Source organism: Cotesia typhae, unplaced genomic scaffold (genome assembly GCF_013202065.1).
Source record: "Cotesia typhae breed Kobodo isofemale line unplaced genomic scaffold, CoteBio_Ctyphae contig_4, whole genome shotgun sequence".
Lineage (NCBI taxonomy): Eukaryota > Metazoa > Arthropoda > Insecta > Hymenoptera > Braconidae > Cotesia > Cotesia typhae.
In genome coordinates this window covers 6123159-6149638 of record NW_027423748.1, presented here as the reverse complement: position 1 = coordinate 6149638, position 26480 = coordinate 6123159, and the positions used below count along the sequence as shown (strand labels likewise).

General features: G+C 28.8%; 1 protein-coding gene across 1 annotated transcript in view; it reads right to left on the bottom strand.

Moving 5' to 3' along the window:
- The window catches only part of Myo10a (unconventional myosin 10A), a 58777-nt gene that overhangs the window by 4217 nt on the left and 28080 nt on the right, over positions 1-26480 (bottom strand). The window contains exons 18-23 of the mRNA XM_074242777.1: positions 25591-25802; positions 25181-25379; positions 24052-25000; positions 22726-22968; positions 4825-5243; positions 686-989 (exon numbers count right to left, since the gene is read on the bottom strand). Coding sequence (XP_074098878.1) covers positions 686-989; positions 4825-5243; positions 22726-22968; positions 24052-25000; positions 25181-25379; positions 25591-25802 — 2326 coding nt within the window. The remainder of the gene's footprint in view (positions 1-685; positions 990-4824; positions 5244-22725; positions 22969-24051; positions 25001-25180; positions 25380-25590; positions 25803-26480) is intronic.

Genomic DNA, 26480 nt, shown 5'->3' with positions numbered 1-26480 from the left:
CTGTTATTGGCCAGTAGACTGTTGGGACTTTAATAAATAAATAAATAAATTATAACCGAACAAAGATAAAGAACTTCACAGATTTATTTAAGAACGTCAGTTTAAGAAAATATAAAAAAAAGTGTTATCTAAGTAGAAATAGAAGTAAAATATAGTTTTACCCGGAAAATAATAATTTACATTAAATAATACTTGATTACTAACAAATAACTATTTTAATTATTACTACGGTGATTTTAATAATTATGTATATTATTTATTATTCAATTATTAATATTCAACAGTTGCGTGAAGAAACATTCCAAACAAATCATTAACAGTAAGCATATGCCCAACAATTTTATGAGAAGACTTAAAAATCTTCTATTAAGCTTCATTAAATTTGGAAAAATATTTGATTAAATAAATACTACAATATTTAATATTTGTCGCAAAAAAAATTCTCAGCAAAATAAATTTTCTTCTATAAATAATTGCATAAAATTACAATAAAGTCTTGTATTCCATATTTGCAGAAAAGACAATCTAAGCATATAATTACAATTCTTCCGACACAAGCTTGACTAGTAAGAATGATTAATAACTGGAGTTGATTTATTATAAAGTTAATAACAGCAACAATAAAAACATAAAATAATTTATTCTTATAAGTACAGTAGAAAGTTTAAGTAAAGGTTTCACTCACCATGAGTATCGTATAAACACATTTGACTTCACTCATGTCCGGGGGTAATGGTTGATCACCCATGTACCTCATAAGACACAAGAAACACTCGACGGCAAGTGAACTAAGCTCTGTGTCCAATCTAAGGAGACTCTGTTCGATAGGGACCGGTGAAAATTTAACAAGATCAACCTGCTCTTTCCAAGTCCACTCGGCACCGTCCTGCTGGCCCTTGTTCTTCTTACTCTTCTTTTTGTTCTTTAAGGACTCGATGACCTTCAATGAGCCACTTATCGATCCATCAGCGGTCTTCATCATCTCGAACCTGCAATAACATCAATATAGCAACAATATAAACATAAACATCAACATTATCATACACAGTTCAAGTCTATCCACGCAATACCACTCATTTCCTCATTTTCTCATAAATGTACAACATTTATTGAACAACTTATCAACAATGTAACGTCTGTTTTTCTTACAAGCGATCCCATGGCGCCATCGATATATTTTAAATTACCAATAATAAACCTTTGTTTTAATTTTTTTTTTTTAAATAACGAAAGATATATATTTATAATTTTATTTTATTTTATTTTATTACTGTTATTTTCCCGAAGCGTCTAGACTGAAAACTTGCGAGGATATGCCGCAGTCTAGCTCAAAAATTACGAGCTGAGTTTGTACTTTTACGAGGAAAACGATCGGTTGCCGCATGAAAAGCCACCTGGCATGATCATATCTTCTTGTGTCGGTACTCGGTACAATATATACAGTGTTATGCTTTCTCAACATGGTTTGTTTCACCGGTCGACGCACGAACATTACGTAACTTTCTAGCCTATTCTTTCCTATCCCATCATGACCGTATAGAACGCAGCGAGATACTTCAAGATGAGCATTCCATCACATAAGTTTTCTCAATCATTTATTTTACAAGCTTGCTAATAAAACACTCAGATCAACAACTAAATTATTGTCTTATTGCAGTACAAGTCAATGACATTAATTTATGATTCAGGATTAAAGTGTCAGAATGGGGAAGCAACATTTTTTTTAAATTTTTTTTTCAGAAAAAATTCGACATCTTTTTATTTATACTCAGCAAATAAACCAAAGACTAAAAATAGAAATTTCGAGACACTTTTACTATTTTTTATTATTAGATTTTTAAGATTGATTTTAATTTATTACAAAAAAGAAACTATCGTCAATAATATTAAATATTTATGTTAATTTTTTTGTCGTTAGAATTATAAATTTTTTATGTAAAAATATTTGAATAGTTGTTTTTTATATAAAATAATATTCGTTTCTCGAGACCTCAATATTTGTCAATACTAATTTATAATCATTTGAATAAATTTTATTTTTTTCAATTACTTTCGTAATTTATTGAATTTAAATTTAAATATTTTACAGTTTCAAGAATAAATATACCATTGATTTTTTTTAAGGAATTAAAAAAAAAATAAGATGAAATTAGTTAATATCTGACTATTTTTGGGTTATTTTAGAAAAAAATTATAGTTTAAAGTTTACGCAAAAAAAATTAAGCATGTAAAAATTTGAAAAAAATATGAGAGCAAATTTTTATGAATACGTTATCGATACACAAAACTTAAGGTAACTATTTACAAGTAAGTTCAACCCATGCTAGCTCATGTTAAATTTTTTTTTTTTTTTTTTTTTTTTTGATAAAATTGATCAATTTTTTTTTTTAAATTGTTCGTTTTTTTATTTAGTTTAAAAAAAAATATAAAAAAAGATAAAATAGAAATTTAATCCAAAAACATGAGAGCAAAAATTTTTTCCAACTTTTAAAGGCAAAAAGGCTATTTTACGACAAAAAATTTCAGATAGTAGCTAGTATAATCCAGATTACAATGAGTATAATCCAGATATCACCCAGTATAATCTGGATTATACTAGCTACTATCTGAAAAATTTTTTCACAACAGGTATCACTGAGTATAATCTGGGATGATATCCAGTGTCATCTTGTTCTTTCCGTGTAGTTATAGCCCAAAATGGGATTGACTCCACTTGTAAATAATTACTAAAATTAAATTCTGAAAAGATAAAAAAAAAATTTTGACTCAAGAAAATTTTCTTGTATTAAGTAAAACTTTATTTTTTAGAGAAATAAATTATTTTAAAAATCAAAAAGTAACATATTTGCTAAATTTTGTGCTATCATAGAGATGCTTTTATCTTTAGACAATAATTTCTTATTTTTAAATAAAATACGAAGCGAAATGATTGATTTTAGAAGTCGCACTTTTTACCATAATCTCTCGATATAAATTTGAAAGCTAGTAATAAAAAAAAATTAATTGGACACCGGGCTTGAGGCAAAAGTACTACTAATTTATAACCAAAAAATGAATAAATTTATATTTATATAATCGCGTACATCGAACTTCCTTTTATTTTTGAGGTTTATGGTTTATTCTCAATCTCTTCTTAATTTTCATCTTTCTCCGAGACTACAATCATCATAATGATAATGATAATCATCATTATCATCTTCAATTGACGACATTTTTCGCGAGAAAGTCGAACGACCGGTCGCTCAATGTATTTGGGACAGGGTTCGCTAAAGATCAAACCCCTCATCATTTTTCACGATAACTCGTCCCGATAAATATGAATAATAATAGAGTAATTATTACTTATGCTGTTTATATTTAAACTGGATAAGAACCGCTTAAGTATTTCGAAACGTATAAATTAACACGTCAAGTGGATTTTAACAAAACTGATTGATATTCCCAACCAATTGACTTCTCACTTGATTTCCGCGTTTACTTTTCACTTCGGTCTACTGATACTTTACTTAAACGATGCTCTTATTGGCATGTGGCCACATGCCACATGCCACAAGTCATTGACATTTTTATCGTGAAAGTTGTTACTGCGTACATGCCCAGCCATCGTTATTTTTATTTTTCATGTCAAGATTTTCCAACGCGATACTGTTAATGCGACTAATTTGATACAATTACCACCTATTTTATATATTTATTTCCTAATATAATCATTATAAGGATAATAATAATTAATAATTACACACTAACATCAAATGAGCCAATTAATTAATTAATTAATTAGTTCATTAATAAAGTTATAAATCATAAATTTATAACAGTTTAGGTTAATAAAAAATTTTGCCTCAGGACATAAATTGTCACTCTAATTTTTTAAGTTAATAATATTTTTTTTTGTATTTAAAAACAAACTTTTCTTTTTTAAAAATTTACTTAAAAAATAATAAAAATATTTAAAAAAAAATAAAAAAAGTTCTTAGAGTGAAAAAAATTTTTAGATAGTAGCTAGTATAATCCAGATTACAATGAGTATAATCCAAATATCACGCAGTATAATCTAGAATTTTTCTAGTTATTATCTGAAATTTTTTTCACCACAGATATCACTGAGAATAATCTGGGATGATATCCAGTGCCATCTTGTTCTTTCCGTGTATTTTATCGGATAGGAAAATTTTAAATTATGAAAATACATAATATGACGAATCAATAATATAATAAAGCGAGAAATTTAAAAAATATACATATACATATTTATACATTGATAAAAAAATTGACTTGAAGAGGATCAGGAAGAAAATCATTTTTTTCAAAATGGTATTCTTGGTTCAAGATTTCGGCATTTAAGTCAAATTAATTTTTTTATCAGTGTAGGAATAAAAAATTAAATAAAAAATGGAGAGTTAAAAATTGAAAATTAATCTATTAATTAATTTGTTTGAGTTTAACAGAGATTTATCGAAACTTTATACCAACTCACGTCGATGTAAAATATTTTTAATTAAATTTGTTATGAAATTAAAGTCAACAGACGTGTCTTAGAATTTTTTCTAACTGATAAATAGTTTAACAAAACTAAATTCCTCTCTTAAAAATTAAAAAAAAAATATGATTGCAATTTTTTAAAATATTTTTTCAGTACAAATTTGTTAGAAAAAAAATCGAAAAATGATAAAGAACTAAATAATTTTAGTATCAGATTTTTTTTTTACTAAAATTTGATAAATTATGTAAAAAGTTATTTTTTCTATAAACCGCAGTTTGTTTTCAAAATTAAAAAAAAAAATTAGATTTTTGCATTCACTAACATAAAGAAAAAAAACCTACTTTTCAGTGCTCTGTCGGAAATTTAACATGGCATATTGAAGTAGCGAGTGCTTTCCATCATTAACAACCGGTCCGCACTCGTAAAATTCTTCTTCAGGGGATTTATTATTAGTTTCTTCAGGCTGCCGCCATTCCTGATTTTGGCCGCCGTGATGCTGACTGTTGCGGTGGTTTTTCTGGTTGTGGTTGCTCCCGCCATTTGCCTGTACTATCGGGGACGTGTGACTCCCCGGGACTCGGTTCACAGGCGAGTGATTTGTCTCCCGGTTAACGTGGTTTGATTGATTGTGAATTTGATTGTTGTGACTGACGTTATTATTATTGTTATTATTCCCGTAGCTCGGTTGAGACTGGATCGATTTCGTAATCTGCGAGACGTGGTTCTCGTGATGGGTCTTGTGCTGCGGTTTTTGGTCAACCTGCAAAAAACAAACAAAAAAATTAATTAATAATGCATGAAACAAATTTTAAGAAGCGTATGCAATTAATAATTAATATTTGCGAAGACGGTAATTAATAAAAATTTCTGATTGAAATCTGACCTAGATAATTACTGTCTCTTGATTAAAAATGTAAAAAATTTTTTTAATTTCTTAAACTTTCGACTTTTTAATTATTTATTTATTTTTTTCTTTACGTAATTTGTAATTTAAAGAGTTTTTTTATCAATTTTACGAGGAACTCTAGCACGTACCACGTATCTTTAGATTATTATATATACCGCGTTCGATCTCTCGTCTTACTATAACACGAGAAAACGAGTTATCCATGCAATCAAATGCTCACGGATAAGACCTCCCTTGGTCATTTAGAGCGGAATGCGATTATTCTCGAAGGCGGTTGAGCGCGGAATTAATGCATCGATCGAAATTCTCTAGGATCTTAAATTACTCTACTAATATATTATATACTCTAGGCGAGTCAAGAGATCTGGTCATATAGTTTCTATGAAAATTTGAGAAATATAAGCTGAGTAAATTTTTTTTTTAGTTGGAGTCCTTGATATTTAATTTTTTATTGCAATTTTATAATGTTAAAAATATAAATGCAAGAGAAAATTAAAATCTTAGCTCGAAAATGGTTGCTAAAAAAAAATTACAATTTTAGGTTTATTGATTGTCCTAAAATAAATTTATAGCATTGAATTAAAAACCTTAAGGACGTTCGTCGGCAAGAAAAATACACCAATAGATTATGGCCATTGGTTTCTTTCTCATGCACTAGTGCTGTCTCTCTTTACAGACTATCGCTCACTTACTTCCACTCATGTAAAATATCGAAAGTCACTAATTTCAAACATTTTTTATAAAAAATTAATGTGATTTTTGATAAAAAATTCTTGTATCTTTAATTAATTATTCGCACTTTTATAAAATAATTCTGAGAAAAGTATGGTTGTTATTCAATAAAATTCTCACTCTAACTTCAGTCAGCATAGGGAATACATTCTAAATCTAAGATTTTTAAATCGCTAATATTTAGAAATTTAGTACCGTAAGGACTGTTAAAAAATAATTTTAATACCATAGGTTGTTCCAAAAAAATCTTATTGAAAGGATTAAAAATTTTAAATCAAATCAAAATCTTAACCGCTTAAAATTTATTGGTTTTAGCATCATAGATTTATTGTATCTGCTCGTGCAAAGAAAAATTCTAATTCAGAATGAATTTAAGATTGAAAATGATATTTTGACAAAAAATTAATTAGTTTTGAGATCAATCCAAATTTGAAATTGAATTGTAGATAGAAATTAGCACGTCTATAGAACCTTCAATCCTGATTCAGAATTTTAATAAAAATTTACAAATATTTAAGATAAATTTTATACATAAAGTATTTTTAAGTCTTAATTAAAATTCTGAAGCAGGTCGAAAGTTCTACAGACGTACTAATTTCTATCTACAAAGCAATTTCAAATTTAGATTGATCTTATAACTAATTCATGTTTGTGTCAAAATATGAATTTCAATATTAAATTCATGTTGGATCAGAGTTTTTTTTTATACGGGTGATTAAAAACTTAAAATCAAATTCTCAGTTGCAAAAAATAGATTTTAGTATTATAGATTTTTTTTTTTTTATTTAATTATTATTTAGAGTTGGTTTTAACTGCTGTGGTCATATCGCCGATTTTAACTGTTGGAATTGGTTTCTAAAACCAGCTTGGGATTCGAACCCACGCCTGGCCGGTGATTCAGTCCAAGTGCTCGTATTATAGGTTGTACCGAAGGAAACTTTAGTAAATAAAAAATTTAATTAAAATCTGAGCTATTAAAGAAATCAATGATTTTGGAATCAACGTTTATTCAAAAAGAAACTTAATGTAATTATTGATAAAAATAATTACGGTTCTAATATCCTTAAAAAAAAAAAAATGATTCTAGTATTATGGATAGTTCGAAAATAAATGTATAGTATTGGATTGAAGACTTGGAAAAAATGCTCCAAACTAATTAAATATTATTTGCTTTCTTGTTTTTGCTTTCTTAATTCATCTAATTCGAGTAATTATCCTGGAAAATTGTAAATAAAAATTTTCCACTCACTTTTTTTCTCTTAATATCAAAAAAATAAAAAACCTTTTAAATCAGAATCGAATTCATTCATACTCATCTCCATGATCTCATCCATCGAACGAAAGAGAGTGTAAAGTTCGACGTGCTCAAACATTCTACAGTTACCCAGGATTACCATGTACGTTCCATATTCTCGAATCTCCGTCTATCCGTCACAGTCAGCAGGTTCTGCACTAAATAATTAACGCTCGGATTCGTATGAATTTTTTATGATTTATTTAATACGCCCCGAATAGCTACTCGACTATACTAACCACCATCCACTACATCCACAATTACACGGCCATAATACCTACATTATACAACAACTGCACTGATAAACACCCAGCCATACTTTTAACCCATTATATCTTACATCTTACAGCATAACATAACATAATACATAAACATTATTATTAATAAATTAACTCAAATAAAACATAAAAGAATACTGTAAAACTCGTCTCAACCTGGTTACTCGATCGCTTGACCTTCTCGTCCAATTTTTGCAGCGTTTCCTGAATAGTAGTAAGCGTTTTATCTCCACTTTTTTCCTTTTCTTCAACCTGTTGTAGTTGCTGCTGCTGCTGCTGTTGTTGGGCTTCATTTTGCATTCTCAGCTCTTCGAATCTCTTGAGAATTTCCCTAACACTCAGTTTACTTCCGTCTTGCTTCTCCTCGGTGATTGTTTCCATTTTTGATTTTTTCTTCTCACCATTAACTCGGTTCCCATTGCTATTATTATTCGTGTGCTCCATCTTACACATGTCCTGAATGAATCCCTCGAGCCTCAGCTCTTCCATCGATGATCGATTACAATTATTATTATTATTAAAATTATTATTATTATTATTATTATTATTATTATTATTATTATTATTAATAATATTATTACTATAATAACCCGGAGGCGAAGAACTCGATAATGAAACCGGAGAATTCGAACCTTGTAAGCTAATTTTTCTTAAGTGATTTTCCTGACGAGGTTCGTAAGAATTACGACTCCTAAGTTGACATCCGACCTCCATCCTCAATTCTTCAATAGTCGGGTGCCTACGATCAGTACCACGCGTCTTTGGTTGCTCGCCAAGAACCTTTGAGACATCAATCCTTGGAATGTTTTCGTACTCGTACGAGGAAGTGCTCCTTCGAGATTCCTCGAGATGATCGGAACTCTTGTTCGTGACCAGTTGGGCATCTTTCATGGACTTCCGCGATTCGCTGCTGGAAGACTTTCTGTTTGAAATTTGTTGAACGTTGCTGTTTACTTTGCTGGGAGAGTTTTTAGTGTTTTCTTCTCGTGAAAATAATTTTGCGATTCGACCACGTTGTCCAACTTGACCGGCAAGTTTGTCATTTTCAAGAAATGCTCCTGAATCGTCTGTGTGGCCGTATTCGTCGCTACTAGAGTCTGAATCGGAGGATTTTACTAACAAACTATCAGGAGAATTTGTTTTCCGTTCTTCGTCTGAGAGACTGCGGTACTCGCTTCTGATCATCATGCTGGGAAAATTCGGGTTCACTCTCGAGAAAAATTTAGGACCAAAGTCGGTTTTTTTGTAGTCGTTGTAGATTAATCGTTTTTCCGAGCGTTGGTCCCAGTAGGGGTCGTTTTTATGCTCCGATTCGTTTATCTCAAATTTTCGTAAGAATTCTGACCGCTTTACTATTCTTCGCACATCCATCGGGGGCTGAGACTCATTTTTTCTGAACTCTGGTTCCTGAGAGTCAAAGTTGTCCGTGAATTGGTTCAGGATTTCGGGACGATGCTTTTGGTGACGGCGCAGTGTTTGGGGCAGCTCAGCCCAATTACTGGACATTCGCCGAGAGAACACTCCCTCCACATCTGACACTTCGCGGTACATTTTAAGAATTTTAACAATTCACTTCACCTTGACATTGCCTATAAATTTTTGCATTTTTTACGGTACTGATTTGTAATTATTAATTTTTACACTATTGAAAAAAAATTTTTTTTTTTTTTTTTTAAGTGACAGTCAATTTATTTGTTTATGAATTTTTTTCATGATTTATGGCTCGATAAAAATTTTGTTACATATTAAAACCAATGACTTGAAAAATTGTAAATATTGAGAAATTTTTTTTTCTTAATTCATGATTATGATTAAATTGATAAAAAATTTTAATTAATTTATTTTTAGCTCAGCTTTAATTAATTTTCAATAAAAAAATTTGAATCAGATTGAACTTAAAATTATTATGACTTTTTATATTTTTTAAAATATCAACTAAAAATTTAATAAAAAGTATATTTGTTTTTTAATTTAATGCTGAGCTTTAATTCTGTTTTAATTATTCCCACAAAATTTACAAATTTCAAATTTCAAGGAAAAACATTTCTAAAAAAAAAAAAACATCAACAGTGTACAGTAACTCTATCAATTATTGACAACAATATAACATTCTCACGCAAATAATATTTCTTAGAATTTAAATAGAAAGCCATTTTTACATTAATTTACCCAGAAGGACAGCGCGAGTTTCTTTTTTTTATCAAAACGAAGATATGTAATAGTAATAATCATAATAAAATTAAAAAAAAAATATAACTTTAATTAACCAACAAGAAAATCTGTAAAAATTTGAGAATAAGTTTAATTTAATCTCATATTATATTATAATATTACTGCAAAATATAAATTTGGCATTTCCGGCCACGCGCGAGAGCAGTTTCCTCTTCCTAGTTTTCTTGAGTTCCCTTACAACTACGACAGAGCATAAAAATAGTGTAGTGCCCGTGTACTTCATTAATCGTGAGAAAAAACCGTAGTAAGGAAACCAGCCTCGTAGTAGACGTCGTGGGAGCCTCAGACACAATGACTGGTTGGTTGAATTTAATTATAATTATCTAGCGCTAATAAACTCTCTTAAACTCGTCACCGGGAATGAGAAAGGTATAAACTTTCTTGTTAAATTCCGGTCTTCAATGCGTTGCACGCCCCTGTATATACTTCTTGTACTTCCAACAATAATAACAATGCTAAAATTTATACTCTTAAACACGTGTACGTTAATAATTAACCCGTAAGTTGCTTTTTATATAAACAATAGACATGTACATTGTATACACGTACAACCGCTTCGCTTTTCGCGTGCCAGTTTTCTTCGCGTTGACGTTTCACTTGTTAATTATTCCTCACTAATTATTTTATTGACAATATCATCAACAATATTGATAATAATTATTAAAACTTAGTATTATTTATTTTCTTGCGTTATAATGTTATATTTTAATTATCAATTATTTATTTATTGTATAATTAGTTAAATTAATAATTACAAATCTTTAAAAAAATTTTATCATCTTCAAGAAATTAATTTACTTAATAGATTTCACTCACTTTAGATAAATTAAAATAAAAAACTGTAAATTAATGATAAACAAAATCAAAGAACGTGTTGTCGGCACGGCGGTAGCCGATAAACTAGCGGGGACCCAGCAGTGTGATACTCCCGCGGTACCCTGGTGAGCTCAAACCGTGCGGCTGTTCAGTAGTAGAGCCTTCGAATGACTGCTATCTGGGTCGTACCCCACCAGGTGGTTTCTTCGGTATGCCATATGCACGTAAAATCAAGTCACAGGAGAATGTGAGTGTATTTTATTATTATTATTATTATTTAAAAAAAAAAAAAAATATTGTTTACAATTTTAATCAATAATAATCCTCCGATGGGTAATGTTAATTTAATATAAATGTTTTCGAGAAACAAATGATACCTAATTTGAATAAACATGTATGATACGTCTTGTATGTTGTGAGTTTTTGCAGGGATTAATGTGGAGGATTAGGTTTGATGAATCGGGAATTAATAAGCAGTGTTAATCAAGTAATAAAGGAGAGAAAGGAAGGACGATAAAGTTGATGATCATGGGTTGAATTAACCCATTCTCCTAGATACTATCTTTGTATTTTGCTCTCTCTTTCGCTGGTAGATGCTGGTCTAATTGTAAGTATAATTTCGTAGTTTTTAAATTAACTGTCTTTACGGTATTTATGTGTTAATAGTAATAGTAGTAATGTATAATGTATAATGTATTAATATCTTGTGATTCATGAGAATTTTTTTGATTCATCTGCTTGAATGAAGTCGGCACTTGGGTTAAGTGTACATGTGAAAGTTTGCAAGGTTTTGTTTATTGAGAATCTGTGCTAAATAATCTTTTCTATAATTTTGGTTTTTGTTTTTTTATTTTCATTTTTGTTATTGAAATTTATCATAACCTGTGCAAAGAAATTTTTTCTTGATATGAATTTCAGTCGTAAATTTATGTTTTTAAACAAATATTACTTTATCAAAAAATTATTTTAATTTTCTTTTAAAAATTTATAAAATTTTATCTGTGAGTAAATGTTATTTTTAATTATAATATGTTGTAAGTACGTGCAAAGTACGTGAAAAATATATAAAAAATGAACAATTAAAAAAATATCGATTAATTTTTATTTTTTTAAACGGAATTATTTTTTGAAAATTTTGACATATTTTTTTTTTTTTTAAATACATCAAAAATAAACAATTAAAAAAATATCGATTAACACAATTTTAACAAATTTTCAAAAAAATTTACAAAATTTTTTTTCAACTTTTGAAGGAAAAAAAGCAATTAAATCTTTATTTTTTTTTTCGCGATACTTTTTATCATAAACGCGCCGTAAAAACAAGCAGAATAAAAAAAAATTAAAATATTTTTAAGCAGAATAAAAAAAAATTAAATAGTTACTAAAAAATTTTGTTTCATGATGAAATTTATTATTTTTATTAATTGATATTTAAATAATTAGTTTTTACTACATTTGAAAAAAAAAGTATTTTTTAAAAAATTGAAAAGGTTTTTTAGCGAATTTATTACAAAGTTATATTTGTCTCAAAATACGAACTCAAGAATAAAATTCATGAGAGAAATTTTTTATTTGCACAGGGACAGAATTTTCGTAATACATATATTAAATAGTGGGGTAATGATAATTTAATGTGAAAATTTTTTTTAGTTGAGAGGATTATATACAATGTACAGATATTATAAATCCTCTGGAGGTCAATCAGTTAATATTATCACGAGTGTGGTAAATATTATTGTTGATGATAATTATTTATACAGCTCTGAAAGACCTTGTCCTTCAATATATATTTATACTCTTGTATTATTTATTATTCATAGTCAAAATATGTAAATTAAAGCGACGACAGAAAACTACGAAAACAAACGATTTGTTTTGGAAATTGTTTTTGTTTTGCCGTATTTATTGTTGATTAATGTAAATCTAAAAAACTGTCATTTGGTAACGTAATCATTTAAGATTTCTAATGACAGTAATTACCATTATACTATAGTTTAAGCTTAATACGCATTCACAAAAGTTTTACGATGATTATACGCCTAGAGAAATTCTTGGGAATGACAATAATTTTTACTTTCAACATTTTATTTTATGTAAGATGTGTGTCTGGGAACTGTTTGGAAAAGCCAACAACCTTATGAAAGATTTTGAAAGATCTAAAAGCTTTTAAAATTATTAATTTGCCGAGAAATGGACAATTTTTACCGACAATATTTTGGAGATTGCGTCTATAGTATTTTATTAAAGTTTCAGTAAAAAAAAAAAAATTCTATATTGAGAGAAAAAATTTCTTTTGAAAAAAATGAGAAATGTTTTCTTATAATAATCTTATTGTTGAAAAAAAATTTTCTAGATTTGGAAAAAAATAATTTTTGATGAAAATTCACCAGTTGTCTATTTAAAATTTTAATTTCTTCAGCTAAGAAATAAAATTGTTATTAATTTCTAAAAAATAAATTTCTTGTCACAACAATGCCTATTTTTATAAAATAAATTTTTTTTCTCAAAGAAGTAATTTTTAATATTTTATATGAGTTAAAGTTTGGAAAATTGTGAAGATATAAAAGTTTTGTTGTGAAAGAATATTTATTTCCACGACAGTCCCATGCTGCCTCAGGTCTCTATTTATTAACATTAATTGACTCAAAATAAAACTTTCCCGTCACCGTATCACAGCTTTTTTTTGTCTGCCTAATTATAGTTTTGTAATCATCAAACACATTATTTTATTATTTCTTCACAAAATTCCTACATTAAATTAATATTAAATACATTAAAAAATTCCAGTTGAATATAAACCTTTCTATAATGAAATATTGAAATAAAAACATTATATTAACATTGTATTGAAGAAAAAAAAACGTATTTTGGTGATCACAATTATTATAACATTTAAGTATAAGTCTCACTTAAAAACTTAAAATAAAAACTTAATGCATATGTTTAAATCTATAACCCGCTATATGGAACAAAAAACCTGTTGAAATAACCGTCATTAACTATTAATCCTGTTCCAATTTTCCTAAACATCGCGATTATAGTATTATTATTAATACGAAAGTAAAAAAACAATATTTATTTCTTTTGTTCTTACACCTTTGAATCAAACGTTTTTGCTTCCGGTACCGATTTCTATTTCGTTACAAGTATGACGGCAAACTGCTGACTGCTGCAGCCGCTGATGATGATCACTTTGATGATAATGAGCTCTATCACGCATATTATCTTACGAGAAATCTTCATTTTTATTTATTTTTTTATATGCAACAATTTTTAGCAACTTTTATTTTTTTAACGTACGTTCTCAATCATATAAACCAATTTGCAAACTTTCACAATATCTTCACCGACTATTCAATGTCGTGATGAGCTGATGAGGTTTTTTTTAATTCTCATGACTTACAAGGGATTAATTTATTGTTAGTACATAAATACCGGGAAGATTATAATTATAATAATTATTTTTTTAACTACCGAGATGTTAAGAATTTCATTTTTTTTTTTCAAAATTTTTTAATAAATTAAATTTTTCAATTGAAATTTTGTAAAAAAAAAAACAATCTGCACAGTAAAAAATTTTGCGTCAAAAAATTTTGTGTTAAAAATTTTTGTATTAAATATTTAACACTTTTATGTGTAAATTTAATATTTATTGTGTTAAAGCGAGCAAAGCGCGTTCGATTTTTCAGTTTACAGAAATTTTTGCAAATTTTAACAAAATTCTTAAAAAGGGTCAACAGATAAAACAAAATTTTTTCTATTGAATTTTTTAAAACTTACAAATTAAGGAACCAACATAAAAACTTACCCAAGATTCTTTAATAATTTATAATATCATCGTTAATTAATAAATAAATTAATGAGTTACTCCTTAAAAATTGTATGAATGTAGATAATTAAAATGTCGTAACCATTTCAATGAAAAAAAAAAAAAAAAAAAAAAAAAAAAAAAAAAATCAAAATAAATTAATCAACTTGTTACTACTATTGTCCTGAATCTTGAAATGATTGATTGACATTTTTATCTAAATGAATTTTGTATTGACATTTAAAATTAAATGTTTGAGTTTAACCATAATTAATATTCCTTAATATTACACTTACTGTATTCATTTTTAATGGTTTTATTTTTTAACGATCGGCAAAATTGTTATTTACTAAATGTATATTTACTACTCATATATTTATATTTTCAAACATTATTTCTATAAAAATAACCATAAAAGAAGATCCCCGGCAATATATAATTCAAGAATATTGAGCATGTAATATTTTTAGTACCATAATTTAGCAATATCTAAGTATAAAAGTACAATAATTACAATATAAATTTGAGTAAAAGTAAATAGATAGTATTATCAGGGAATAAAATATGAAACCTGGGATATTTAGTTATTATTAATTGCGCGATAACTTAAGATTAGCGTAGCAAATAGCGTGTGTTAATTGATGTGTAGCTAATAGAAAGTCGTACAACCGTCGTGCAACTTTTTTTCTTTATAAATATTTTTTTATTTACTTCCGGTGTAAAATTAGATTATTTTTTTTTTACTGCCACAGTTTATATATAACACTTTATTTTCAGAAATTATTATTATTATTATTGTATATTTTTTTTATTGGTCAGTATTCATGGGTCTCGTAATCACACACTATCCTGCGGCATTCTTGCGCAGTAATTTCTAAATCGCTAAGGCAATGATTTCATCGGTTGTCTTTACTATACCATGTACAATGTACATGTAGTAGTGTTGTGTATCGGCAAGATCGACAACCCAGGGGATAGTAAACGTTAATATGCAAGATAGAGATAAAAAGTTTAAAAATAAAGAAAGAAAGATAATAAAAAAAGGTGAGAGGTCGTGTGTACGCGTAAAAGATATGTGGGAACAATGCAACATTTTTTAAAAATAAGTCTTGTCATATTTACGGGATAGGAGAAAAAGTAGTGTCCTTGATCTTAAATCCCGAGACAAACAATTCTCCATAAACATATATTTATAAGAATATATAATATACATTGTATTGAAGAATTATTATTTAATTCACACATGGTAAGTTTTTAGAGTAAATAAATAATCAGTATGACTCAAGAAGTTAGTTACATTTCATTGTTTCTCGTTTTACTTCTGGTGTACAGTAGTATTTTATTTGGAAGACCCTTCTTCAAGGTTTGTTATGCGACAACCACTCATTTCCGGTTTTACGGCAGGTGCGTGCTTTACCATGTGTAAAAATGGATTCCGTTGGTTTGTAAAAAATACACTCGACTGTTTGTTATACAAAGAAATAATATTTTTATTAATAAAAAATTAAATTAAAAATTGAGATTATCAGATTTTTATGATAGTGACATAATTTCTGCATTGAAAAAAAAAAAAAAAAAATGCCATTCGGCCACACCCGAAATGGAAGGTAGATTTCGATAGTTTCAAATAGCTACAAATAGCTATTTTTTCAAATTCTTGATAAAATAACATACTTAAGTCGGTTGTACTACACATTGCCCGAAAATGGTTCAATTACACTTTGAACTTTGATGAAATAACTAAAAATGGTCAAAATGTCAAAAATTAGAAATCTTTTGCAGTAAAAAATTTTGCGTCAATGCGTCAAAAAATTTTGTGTTAAAATTTAACACTTTTTGATATATATTTATGTACATATAAATTTATGTTTATATAAATACGAGGATGTGCCAAAATTCAATTTCCGTGGAGGACCATTTAAAATTGGAATTTTAAGTTCTGTTTTCAGCAGGAGGTGTGTTTGGGCATTTCTTGAGATATTTTGGGGTGAGACTATTTATTTCCAAGTTTGAGAATTTTTCTACTCAAATTAACAACTTGAAATTCTTCAAGTGAGTAATTTTTTTTCCAGCTACAAATTAAATATAAAAAAAAAAAAAATTTCTCCGCGTATAAGTTTAGTTGTCAATAAACATGATTAAAATATTTAGAGTAGATCAGTAGTTTGGCTTGGCAATCCAAAAAAAGGATAGAGGCATAAAATTTAGTGAAAAAGGCATAGCACAGTATGTAACATGTCAAATGATGTGGACTTAAATTTAATAAAATTCTATAAAAGGTTTGTAAGTGAATCGTGCACATACCAGTAAGACCGGTCGATCTGCCTTGATCGATCTTAGAAAACTCTCGCTGAGCATGCATCGAATACTTGAAGGCCTTGCCTTCACGTATTGCCTTTTTTATTTCTTCCTATTCCGATATGTAATGTGTAATATGTGGATATACAATTGCCTTTTTTTTTTATTCATTTCTTTCATCTGTGTGTAAATAAATCTTGGCACGTGATACTAAAGTCAACAGTATACTCACTAGTACTTATTATACTGAATACTGAATACTGAGTCGACTGCTCAATAGATTTTTAATAGAAAAATAAAAGCCGAAAATAAAAATTCACTATCTCTCTTATCTATGCATTGAATTTAAATTCACCTAACGTATGAAACACACGCTCAATTTATATTATAAAGATACTTTTTATAAATCTTTTTACTAGATAATCTTTTACTATACTAGTACAATGCCTTATAAATAACTGGTGATTTTACGCGGCTATGACAATAAAATAAATCATTTTTGTATAAAAAAAATAATGGTTAAAATTTGGGGCAGCTGATGCAAAAAAGAAAAACACTGACGGAGGTCTGAGTAATAATAATTACCAATTACCAATTCAAATGTGGTATATCCGGTCCGGAGGTTTACACGCATTACCGTCATACAAGCGTTGTAGCCCAAGTAAACACGAGTTACCTGATCCCAAGTACCGTATTGTAGATTTTTAGAGAAAATTTATCGAAAAACGTTTTAAATATTTCCGAGATGCGGGTAATTTGTTAATTTATAAATTTATTATAATTTTCCGTGTTCTAACGGGAGAAACCGGAAAGTTAACCTCACAGCTTAAGCTCTGTAATACAGTATACGTTAAACGGATTTATTGATGATAAATCGGAGTGTGTTAAGTGCGCATCCACAATTAAATACTACATAAATAGGCAGTCAGTGACTATTTCTCAAAGTTAACCACTAAAAACTGTAATGTTTAAGAACCTCATTTAAATTCAAAGACGTTAATTGCGGGATTATCGTCTGAAGAAAAGATAATGGAATGCGTAATATAATTAAGACGATAATGATAATAATAATTATACAGTCGGGAAGGAAATGTTTCTTAACAAATTTATTTTATTTTATGATCTTTCGTTAAATGCTGGAAAATTCATTCATGATTGGAGAGTAATTAAATAAAGCTTTGTGTAATTAATTAATTTTTATGCAAAAAAATTTTATGATAATTATTTTTCGTGGTAGATTTTTTGTAAAATTTCATTAAGGACGTTCATAGAGAAGAGAAAGACACCAATAGGTTATGGCTATTGGTTTCTTTCTCACTCATTAGTGCTGCGTCTCTTTAAAGACTATCGCTCATTTATTTCCACTCACGTAAAATATCGTAAAAAAATTCCTGCGTACACGGAAAGAACAAGATGACACTGGATATCATCCCAGATTATACTAGGTAAAAAAAAATTTCAGATAGTAGCTAGTATAATCCAGATTACAATGAGTATAATCCAAATATCACCCAGTATAATCTGGATTATACTAGCTACTATCTGAAAATTTTTTTCACCACAGATATCACTGAGTATAATTTGGGATGATATCCAGTGTCAACTTGTTCTTTCTATATTTAGAAGATACTTATGATTATAAGTACTCAAAATTTCAAAAAATTTTTAAGGAAACGTTTTTTTTTTTCGGAACGTCCTTATACTGATAAAAAAATTAACTTGACTCAAGAGCCAAAATCTTGACAAGAAAATTTTCTTAGACCAAGAATTTATTCTCTTGATTCATGAAAATCATTTCTTCAAAATGGTATTCTTGGTTCAAGATTTTGGCTCTTGAATCAAGTTAATTTTTTTATCAGTGTAAAATTTTAGAAAAATTTTTCTAGAACTCATAAAATTCAAATTTTTATTTATAGATGAAATTTCATAAAAATTAATAGAAATTTTATATGATTTAACAAGAGTTTCTAAAACAAAATAAAAAAAAATTCTATAGAATAATAATAAAAATGAAAACCACAAGATATATTTCAAAAGGCACGACACAAGTGTAAGAGTTAGCAATTAAAATGTCTATTTCTCATCAACGCCCTTTAATGAAGTTAATTATGCCTCATCAACTCTGTTGCGTATAGTGCTTGCTCGTGTATTTCAAATTTCGTGTACGAAACTGAATGCTATTTTCTGCTAAATCGTTTAAAAAATCGCAGGCATGTACACGTTAAAATACTATCATTATCATTACATGCAGAATTGTGTTAGTGTGATGTCTGATGTGTAAATAAATTTTTCTTCTATTTAGAGATTCTTGATGATCGAATCCAGAATCCAGAGCACTATATGTAATGAGTAATGATACGAATCTGATATACATCTATGATCTATAATTGGGACGTTTGTAGTATAGTAGCATCGAAGCTATAGCTATAGCTATAGCTAGTAAGGTAACTCCGGGTGTAAATTGGCTTTCCAATGAGTGGTCATATGTGCTTATCAGTTGTTTTCCTTTTTTCTTCGCTACTTATTTTGACGCACTTCATATCATTGCCTTTTTGGTTTACTTCCTTCTCCTTCTTAGGATGTATAAGTATAAAAGTGTGCGAGTATGTGAGTGTGTTTATTACACATTATAAAAGTTCTTGCATTTCACGCACTTGATCGAACACGAGTCCGAGTCCCAGATAAGAAACTCAGTTATCGTTTTATTATAGCTTCTTCTAATCACTACATTCGTTTTCCAAAGACTTCTTATGAATGCATACGTTTAGTTATACTATATGTATACATTTGTCTGTATTAATAGTCGTGTGTAGATGTAACTTTTCGATTTCTCCATACACATAATTGACGACATATTATACGCACAGGTTCTTTTTATATATGTATACGGAGAACGGGCAGACAAAACGGGGACGTTAAGGAAGTAATAAACCTTTGTGAACTCAAATACGATGAATCTTCTTTTTTTTTTTTTTTTTATTCCTATACATGTGTGAAGTAAATGACACAAGTATTTAGTTGGAGTGAAGAAGTTTCTTTAGTAGAAAAGAAGAGTTTTATAAAAATTTTTTAGGAGAAATTTCTAATCTTTTAAGGGATATTCTGCTCTAGAATTATAAAAAAATTTTTTTTCAAAGTTCAAACCTTTAAGAATATGCCCTAAGAACAATTTTTTGAAAATGTAATTTTTTTAAGATGTAAAGCCAAAAATTTTGAGCGAGTTTTTCTTGAAATTATTTTTTTAAGACGGTGAGCATGAAATTTCAAGTCAATTTTAGTAAAAAATTGGTGTAAGCCTTCTGTATACTTTCTTTTATCGTCCGAACTAGATTTACAGAGAAATTTCAATTTTGATTATTTTTAAAAAATTTGGAAATTGTTAATTTAAAAAGTCAAGAGATTTTTTTATTTATTAACCTTTGTTTTTTTTTTTTTTTAATTATAATTTCAAATGATTAAAAGATCTATAATCATGTACACAAAAGAGTGCTATTTTTTTAGACAAAAAATATTTAAAAAAAAAAAAAAAAAAAAAAAAAAGGATTTAGAAATAAAATTTTTTTTTTATTACACTTAAAAAAAATACCTAAAATTTGTGCCTCGAGACTGAAATACTTCTTTAAAAAAATGATGATTCATAATAAATTATAATGAAATCAGAGAAAGGAAAGAATGTGGTTAGAAATGATAAATCCACAACTGCAAACCGCAATAGTAATTTACGTATTTCCATAGTTATACTTGCATATTATTTATTTTCAATTACTGGTAATAAGTATCGATTGTCATGACGAAACCTTCCGGCTAGAAGAGAAGGCCGTTGGGAATCGTTCATCCGTAAAAGTTTGTACTCGGTTCATGTCCGATTTATTAATTCCGATTTATTAATATTATGTCTGAGGCTATTCGTCAGATCGCTCATGCGTACTTTGAGAATCACCGTAATCAACCCTGAAGAGTTGAGTGCCACCGAGGCTCAACCCCCGCAATAACAGATTCACTCAATTGAAAAAAAACTTTTATTTCATTTTGTTTATTTTTATTTTTATAAATATATATGTTTTTAATATGGAAAATAATAAGAAATCGAAGCAAATCGGGCGGGGTTTTACGAACATAAGTCCACCTATCTCGTCATCAGTCCGTGACCGATAGTCATAGTCAGGTGAAGTCAAAGTCACAGATACATATATCTATATTTGTATTTGTATTTATATTATATACTATATATAGCATATAGTATACGAACAAGTATATGTGTGCACATATTGCTTCGTCGATTTATTTAACCGTTACATTCCCATGAAGATCTTTCCGATCTCCCGACCTCGTTATTCGAAACGCCCGAAAATCATGCTAATTCACATCTCACACGTTTTATTATCTACCTCATAAACACTACACCATATTCATCTGCATATGTATCAGAGTATAGAGAAGGGGAAAAATGGAGAGTATTCATTTAAAAAAAATATTTTTCTACTATTTTATAAATTTTTTTCTATTTTCTGTTAAATTTTTTTCAATTAGAAATAAACACTGATAAAAAAATTAATTCAAGACAAAATATTATGATTCAAATAGTTTAATTTTCCTGTGTCAAGCAGAAAAATTCCTGAACTAAGTAAAATTTACTTAAGCCAAAAAAAAAATTCTTAATTTAACAATTTTTTAAAAGCTTTTAATTAATTACAAGTTAATTTGTTTTTTAGTGTACTTCATGAATTACCTGGAGAGAAAAAAATTTTCTTTAAAAAAAATAAGTATTGTTGTGACAAGAAATTAATTTGTTGAAAATGTAATTTTTCTCCGAAGAAATCAAAATTTTTCTCATAGTAATTTTTTTATCGAAAAAGAATTTTTTACATTTTACAAGATGACACTGGATATCATTCCAGATTATACTCAGTAATATCTATTGTGAAAAAAATTTTTAGATAGTAGCTAGTATAATCCAGATTATACTGAGTGATATCTGGATTATACTCATTGTAATCTGAATTATACTTGCTACTATCTGAAGTTTTTTTTCACTCAGTATAATCTAGGATGATATCCAGTGTCATCTTGATCTTTCCGTGTAGTTGAATCAAATAGATGAATAAAAAAAATGGTTTAAAAAATTTGACGTGAACTTCATTAAAATAAAAAAAAAAATAAAAAATTTAATTTTAGTGAAACGAATTCGAAAAATCGATCATGAATATATTTTAAAAATGCAACATTAAGTTTCTTATAAAACTTTTTACTTGCAGTAAATTTTCCATTCATTTTATTATACTTTCATCATAGAATGGGTGCGTAAGATACGCATATTCGTATTTACTAAGAAATTTTATTATTATTACATCACAATTATAATTGCGATATGTATATAAACGGACAATATAACATAAGGACTCGAACGAGAATGTCTTCGTTGATCATTCGAAGGCATCTTGAGGCCGGCCGCACCTAAATAGTTTACGGAGACACGCATAGCAGTGTTAATTTTCCCCAGAAGTTTGTCGTTTGTACTAGCACTTTGCACGACACACATATCTACGTTCTAAGTGACATGCGTCTTATGAGTACATAAAACTCTCGGAGCAACTCATTATTGTGTAATCGGTTATTAGTACCATTTTTACAAGTAAAATCTCTTCTCTTTTTATGAACGTATAAGTATACATATATGTTTATAAATAAGATAATAGTAGATATATATTTGAGCTATCGATAAATATTACACAAATACCGCGGACCGCGGAATCATAAACAATTGGGTAACGCGAGGTAATTACTTTCTTATACACGTTTCGACAGCTCAAAGAGAAAATACTTTTTTTTTTTTAGTATGTATTTATATAATAATGGTTGATGAAATTGATTACTTACCACACGAATGAAATTACTGATCATTTCAGCCAGCTGCGGGGCACGAGTTGTGTGAAGAGGAAGACGAACTCCCGATGATATCGTTAAAGTACACACGTTTGCTCTGGCAGACCCAACTGACACGATATCTTCAAGGGGCAGAGTTTCGAGAATCACTAATTCCCCATTTGATGATCGTTTTATTAGTCTTAGACCGTGATGAGACACTGCGATGTGTTGAGCTTCTGGATGTTGTGGTCCAATCTCAATAATCATAATCATTTCAATTTTAAGTTAGATTAATTAAAAAAATAGAATGTGTCATTTAGAAATTATCTTCAATAGACAAAAAAAAATATTCGGTCATTATTTTCTTCCAGTAAATATAATTGATTTTTAAAATCTGTAAGATTAGCAATCCAAAATAATAATGTAAATTTCTTAATTCCAAATTATAATATTTCTTTTTTAAAAAACTCAGTAATAATTTCAGCGATTCGCTTCTGGTAAAAATTACTACCAGAAATATTGAATACAACTTTCTTAGAAGTGTTTAAAAAGAAGATATTTGATTATCTGTTATGATTACATTTATGAATGCGAAGTAAATTGTCATTTGATTCCTAAAAAATTTATAATCTCATACACAGTTAAAAATTTTACGTCAATGTGTTAAAAAATTTTGTGTTAAATATTTAACACTTTTTTGTGTTAATTTAACACAATAAATGTTAAATTTATACATAAAAGTGTTAAATTTTTAACACAAAATTTTTTGACACATTGATGCAAAATTGTTTACTTTCATAAAAAGGGTTCTTGTTAATATTTGTCAACTCATTTAATACTCAAAGTGTAAAAAGATCGAATAAAAGTAATTTAAGCCGAGATAATTGCTTGATCTTGGGAGAGTGAGAGTAAAGCACTACTTTAAACGCTTCGCGTTATGAGTCGTGCAAAATTAAATGTTAAAAATTTAGTAATGCATTTATATTATTTTTTTTATAAACATTGTTCTAAAAGTGCGATAGAAAATAAATAGAGACAATTTTAGTTCAACCAATTGCTCGATTTTTGTAAGGCGAGTCCGCTTCACTTATGAGGCGTGCAATAAATAAAAAATCACTTTTTTCGATAGATTTTATGAATTTTTGACAATTATTATATGCTTGTGTCATTATACCGAATGTAATGAAAATTAATTACCAGTTATATTACTACTAGATTATTTTGTCAGCGGATGTTTTGTTACGAAACCAGCAAAGTGATCTCTACAAAAAGAAGGTATAATTACCGAACATTTCTCTTCTCAATCTATTCATTTTTCTTTAAAAAAAAAATACTTACCGACACAGGAAAGATTCTAGCGAAATACAGAGGCCATTGTTTAGCCATATCAACGACATTTTTCTTCATCGTAATTTTATGCTGCGTACTTTGAAGGTTGTCCAAAGTTATTCCGTAATTATCAAGTAATTTAAGCATATTATGGCGCTCATCTTTAGTAATTCTCATGTGGTTCGACGCCAGAATATCATAAGCAACTTGACAAAATACCAAATGAAGCGCCAGAGGACTTGAAAGTGTTTCATTCGGAGCAAACACTTCTTTTTTGACTCTCAAAGACCAAGCTACTCGATTATAAGTGAAGTGTGTGTTTGAAGTAGGTGGATGAAGTTTCGTATCAACGATCTCCTGAGCTTTCTCAATCTCTGGTTTTTCTGGCGGCGGCAAAACAGGTTTGAGGAATTCTGGCCACTCTTCAATCTCAATTCTCTCTAATTTGTCGGTTTGGTGTGTCGAGGCAATGCTGGACCGTCGCTCCATATCATGATCTAATTTTTTGAAGCTCTGTCTGGCTACCACGAAAGACTCTCTTGTATTGGGCACAACTCCGAACTCACGAGTCGAGGGTAGTCCAAAACTATCGCGAGATTTTGGGGATAAGTCTCTCATCATTCCGAAGGAATCTCTCTTGGAATTTTCGTACAAATCACGGGAGTATTTAGGATCAAAAATATCGGAGTTTGCATCACGGCGAGAATCAAAGTCTCCGTGCGTGGTGCTTCCGATATCGGTGCTGTCTTTGCTGTAATAGTCTTTTGAATTTTGATCTCGGTCTTGGCCTTCACGCAGGTGTTTTTGAGACGCAAAAATGTCTCGACTTTGGCTAAACATGTTCTGGTTTTTCGAGAAATGGTCGTGGGTATCGGAGTCAGGTGAAGTGCGGAAGTTGTCTCGGTTTTTAGGTTCCACAGGCGCCGGTGGAGAACGTGGTTGCGGTACACCTGATTGACTATAAAAAACGAGAGAAAATAAAAGGTAAACAACATGACTAGATAAACAACATTAATATTATAAATTAGCTTACTTAGTTTTAATGATAAACATATCATTTTTATTGTTTAAGAAAATACTGATTAAGAAAACCTGTCCGACAAGTTTGAAGCTTACAATACAAAAAGAAAAGACCTACCTGTTACTGTAAATACTTCCACCTCGAGGACTGGGAGGCTGCGGCGGTGAGATCGGGGGAGGCGGAGGTACGGGCCTATTTTCCATTCTTTCGATTTGTGTTCTCACAACGTGTACCTGCGTCATCATTTCGGTGGTCCCTTTAGAGGTCACGCTTTGAGTATCATCCGCCGTTGAGGCGTAATCGTCCCATCTTCCACCTGACATCATCATCATCATCATCACATTGTTAAGTCATATTAAATTAACGTAGAGAGTGAATATAAACAGTTTGTTTGATGTTAAGAATTGAAAAAAATAATGAGAAGAAGAAAATATTGAATTTAATGGACTCGAAAAGGAAAAAAAGTTAATTGGATAGTTTATAGCTTATATAGCTAATTTACTATTAAATGAATGAATAATGATTACCTAACTGTTGCTGGAGCAGAAGCTTTCGATTGTCCTCCAGCCTATTGACCTTTACATCTTCCCGGGGCAATGCTGGCTTCTCAGTGGTCTTGGTTGAACGAACACTGTGATTTGCAGTAACTTTCTCTAAACGTTGGCGCATCTCCGAGCTGAGTTTTAACTTGCCTATGCTTCCTGGCGATGGTCTTTGAGCTCCGACTTCGTAACCAGCTCTGAAGAAATTTTTTATTTGTTGTAGATAATTTAGTCAATTTCTTTTGTTAAATATACTGAGAGAAAAAATTTATTTTAAAAAATATAGGCAGCGTTGTGACAAGAACTTAATTTGTTTAAGATTTTTGACAATTTTATTTCTTAGCTGAAGAAATTAAAATTTTTTTCACAGTAATTTTCTTTAACCCTTTTAATTTTCATTTTTTTTTTAATGAATTTTTTTTTTTTGAAAATTTTGATATATATATATATTTTTTTAAATACATAAAAAAAATGAACAATTAGAAAAAAAAATTGATTGTCAGAATTTTAACAAATTTTACAAATTTTTAAAAAAATTTATAAATTTATTAAATTTTTTTTTTTAAATTGTTCATTTTTTTATCTATTTAAAAAAAAATACTGTGAGAAAAATTTTTATTTCTTCAGCTAAGAAATAAAATTTTCAGCAAATTAATTTCTACGTTAAAAGTTATTGGATACGTTTATCTAACAACAAACCAGGATAAGAATATAAAACTACTAAGTTTGTAAAGTAACTGCGCAACTTTTAGTAATTTTGCCTAGCCTGTATCAATAAAAAGAGTAAAATTTAAATATAAATACAGTTTTGCATCAAGTTGATCAATATTGGTCTTATTAAATTTCAAGTCTATATTTATTTTTAACCAATAGTA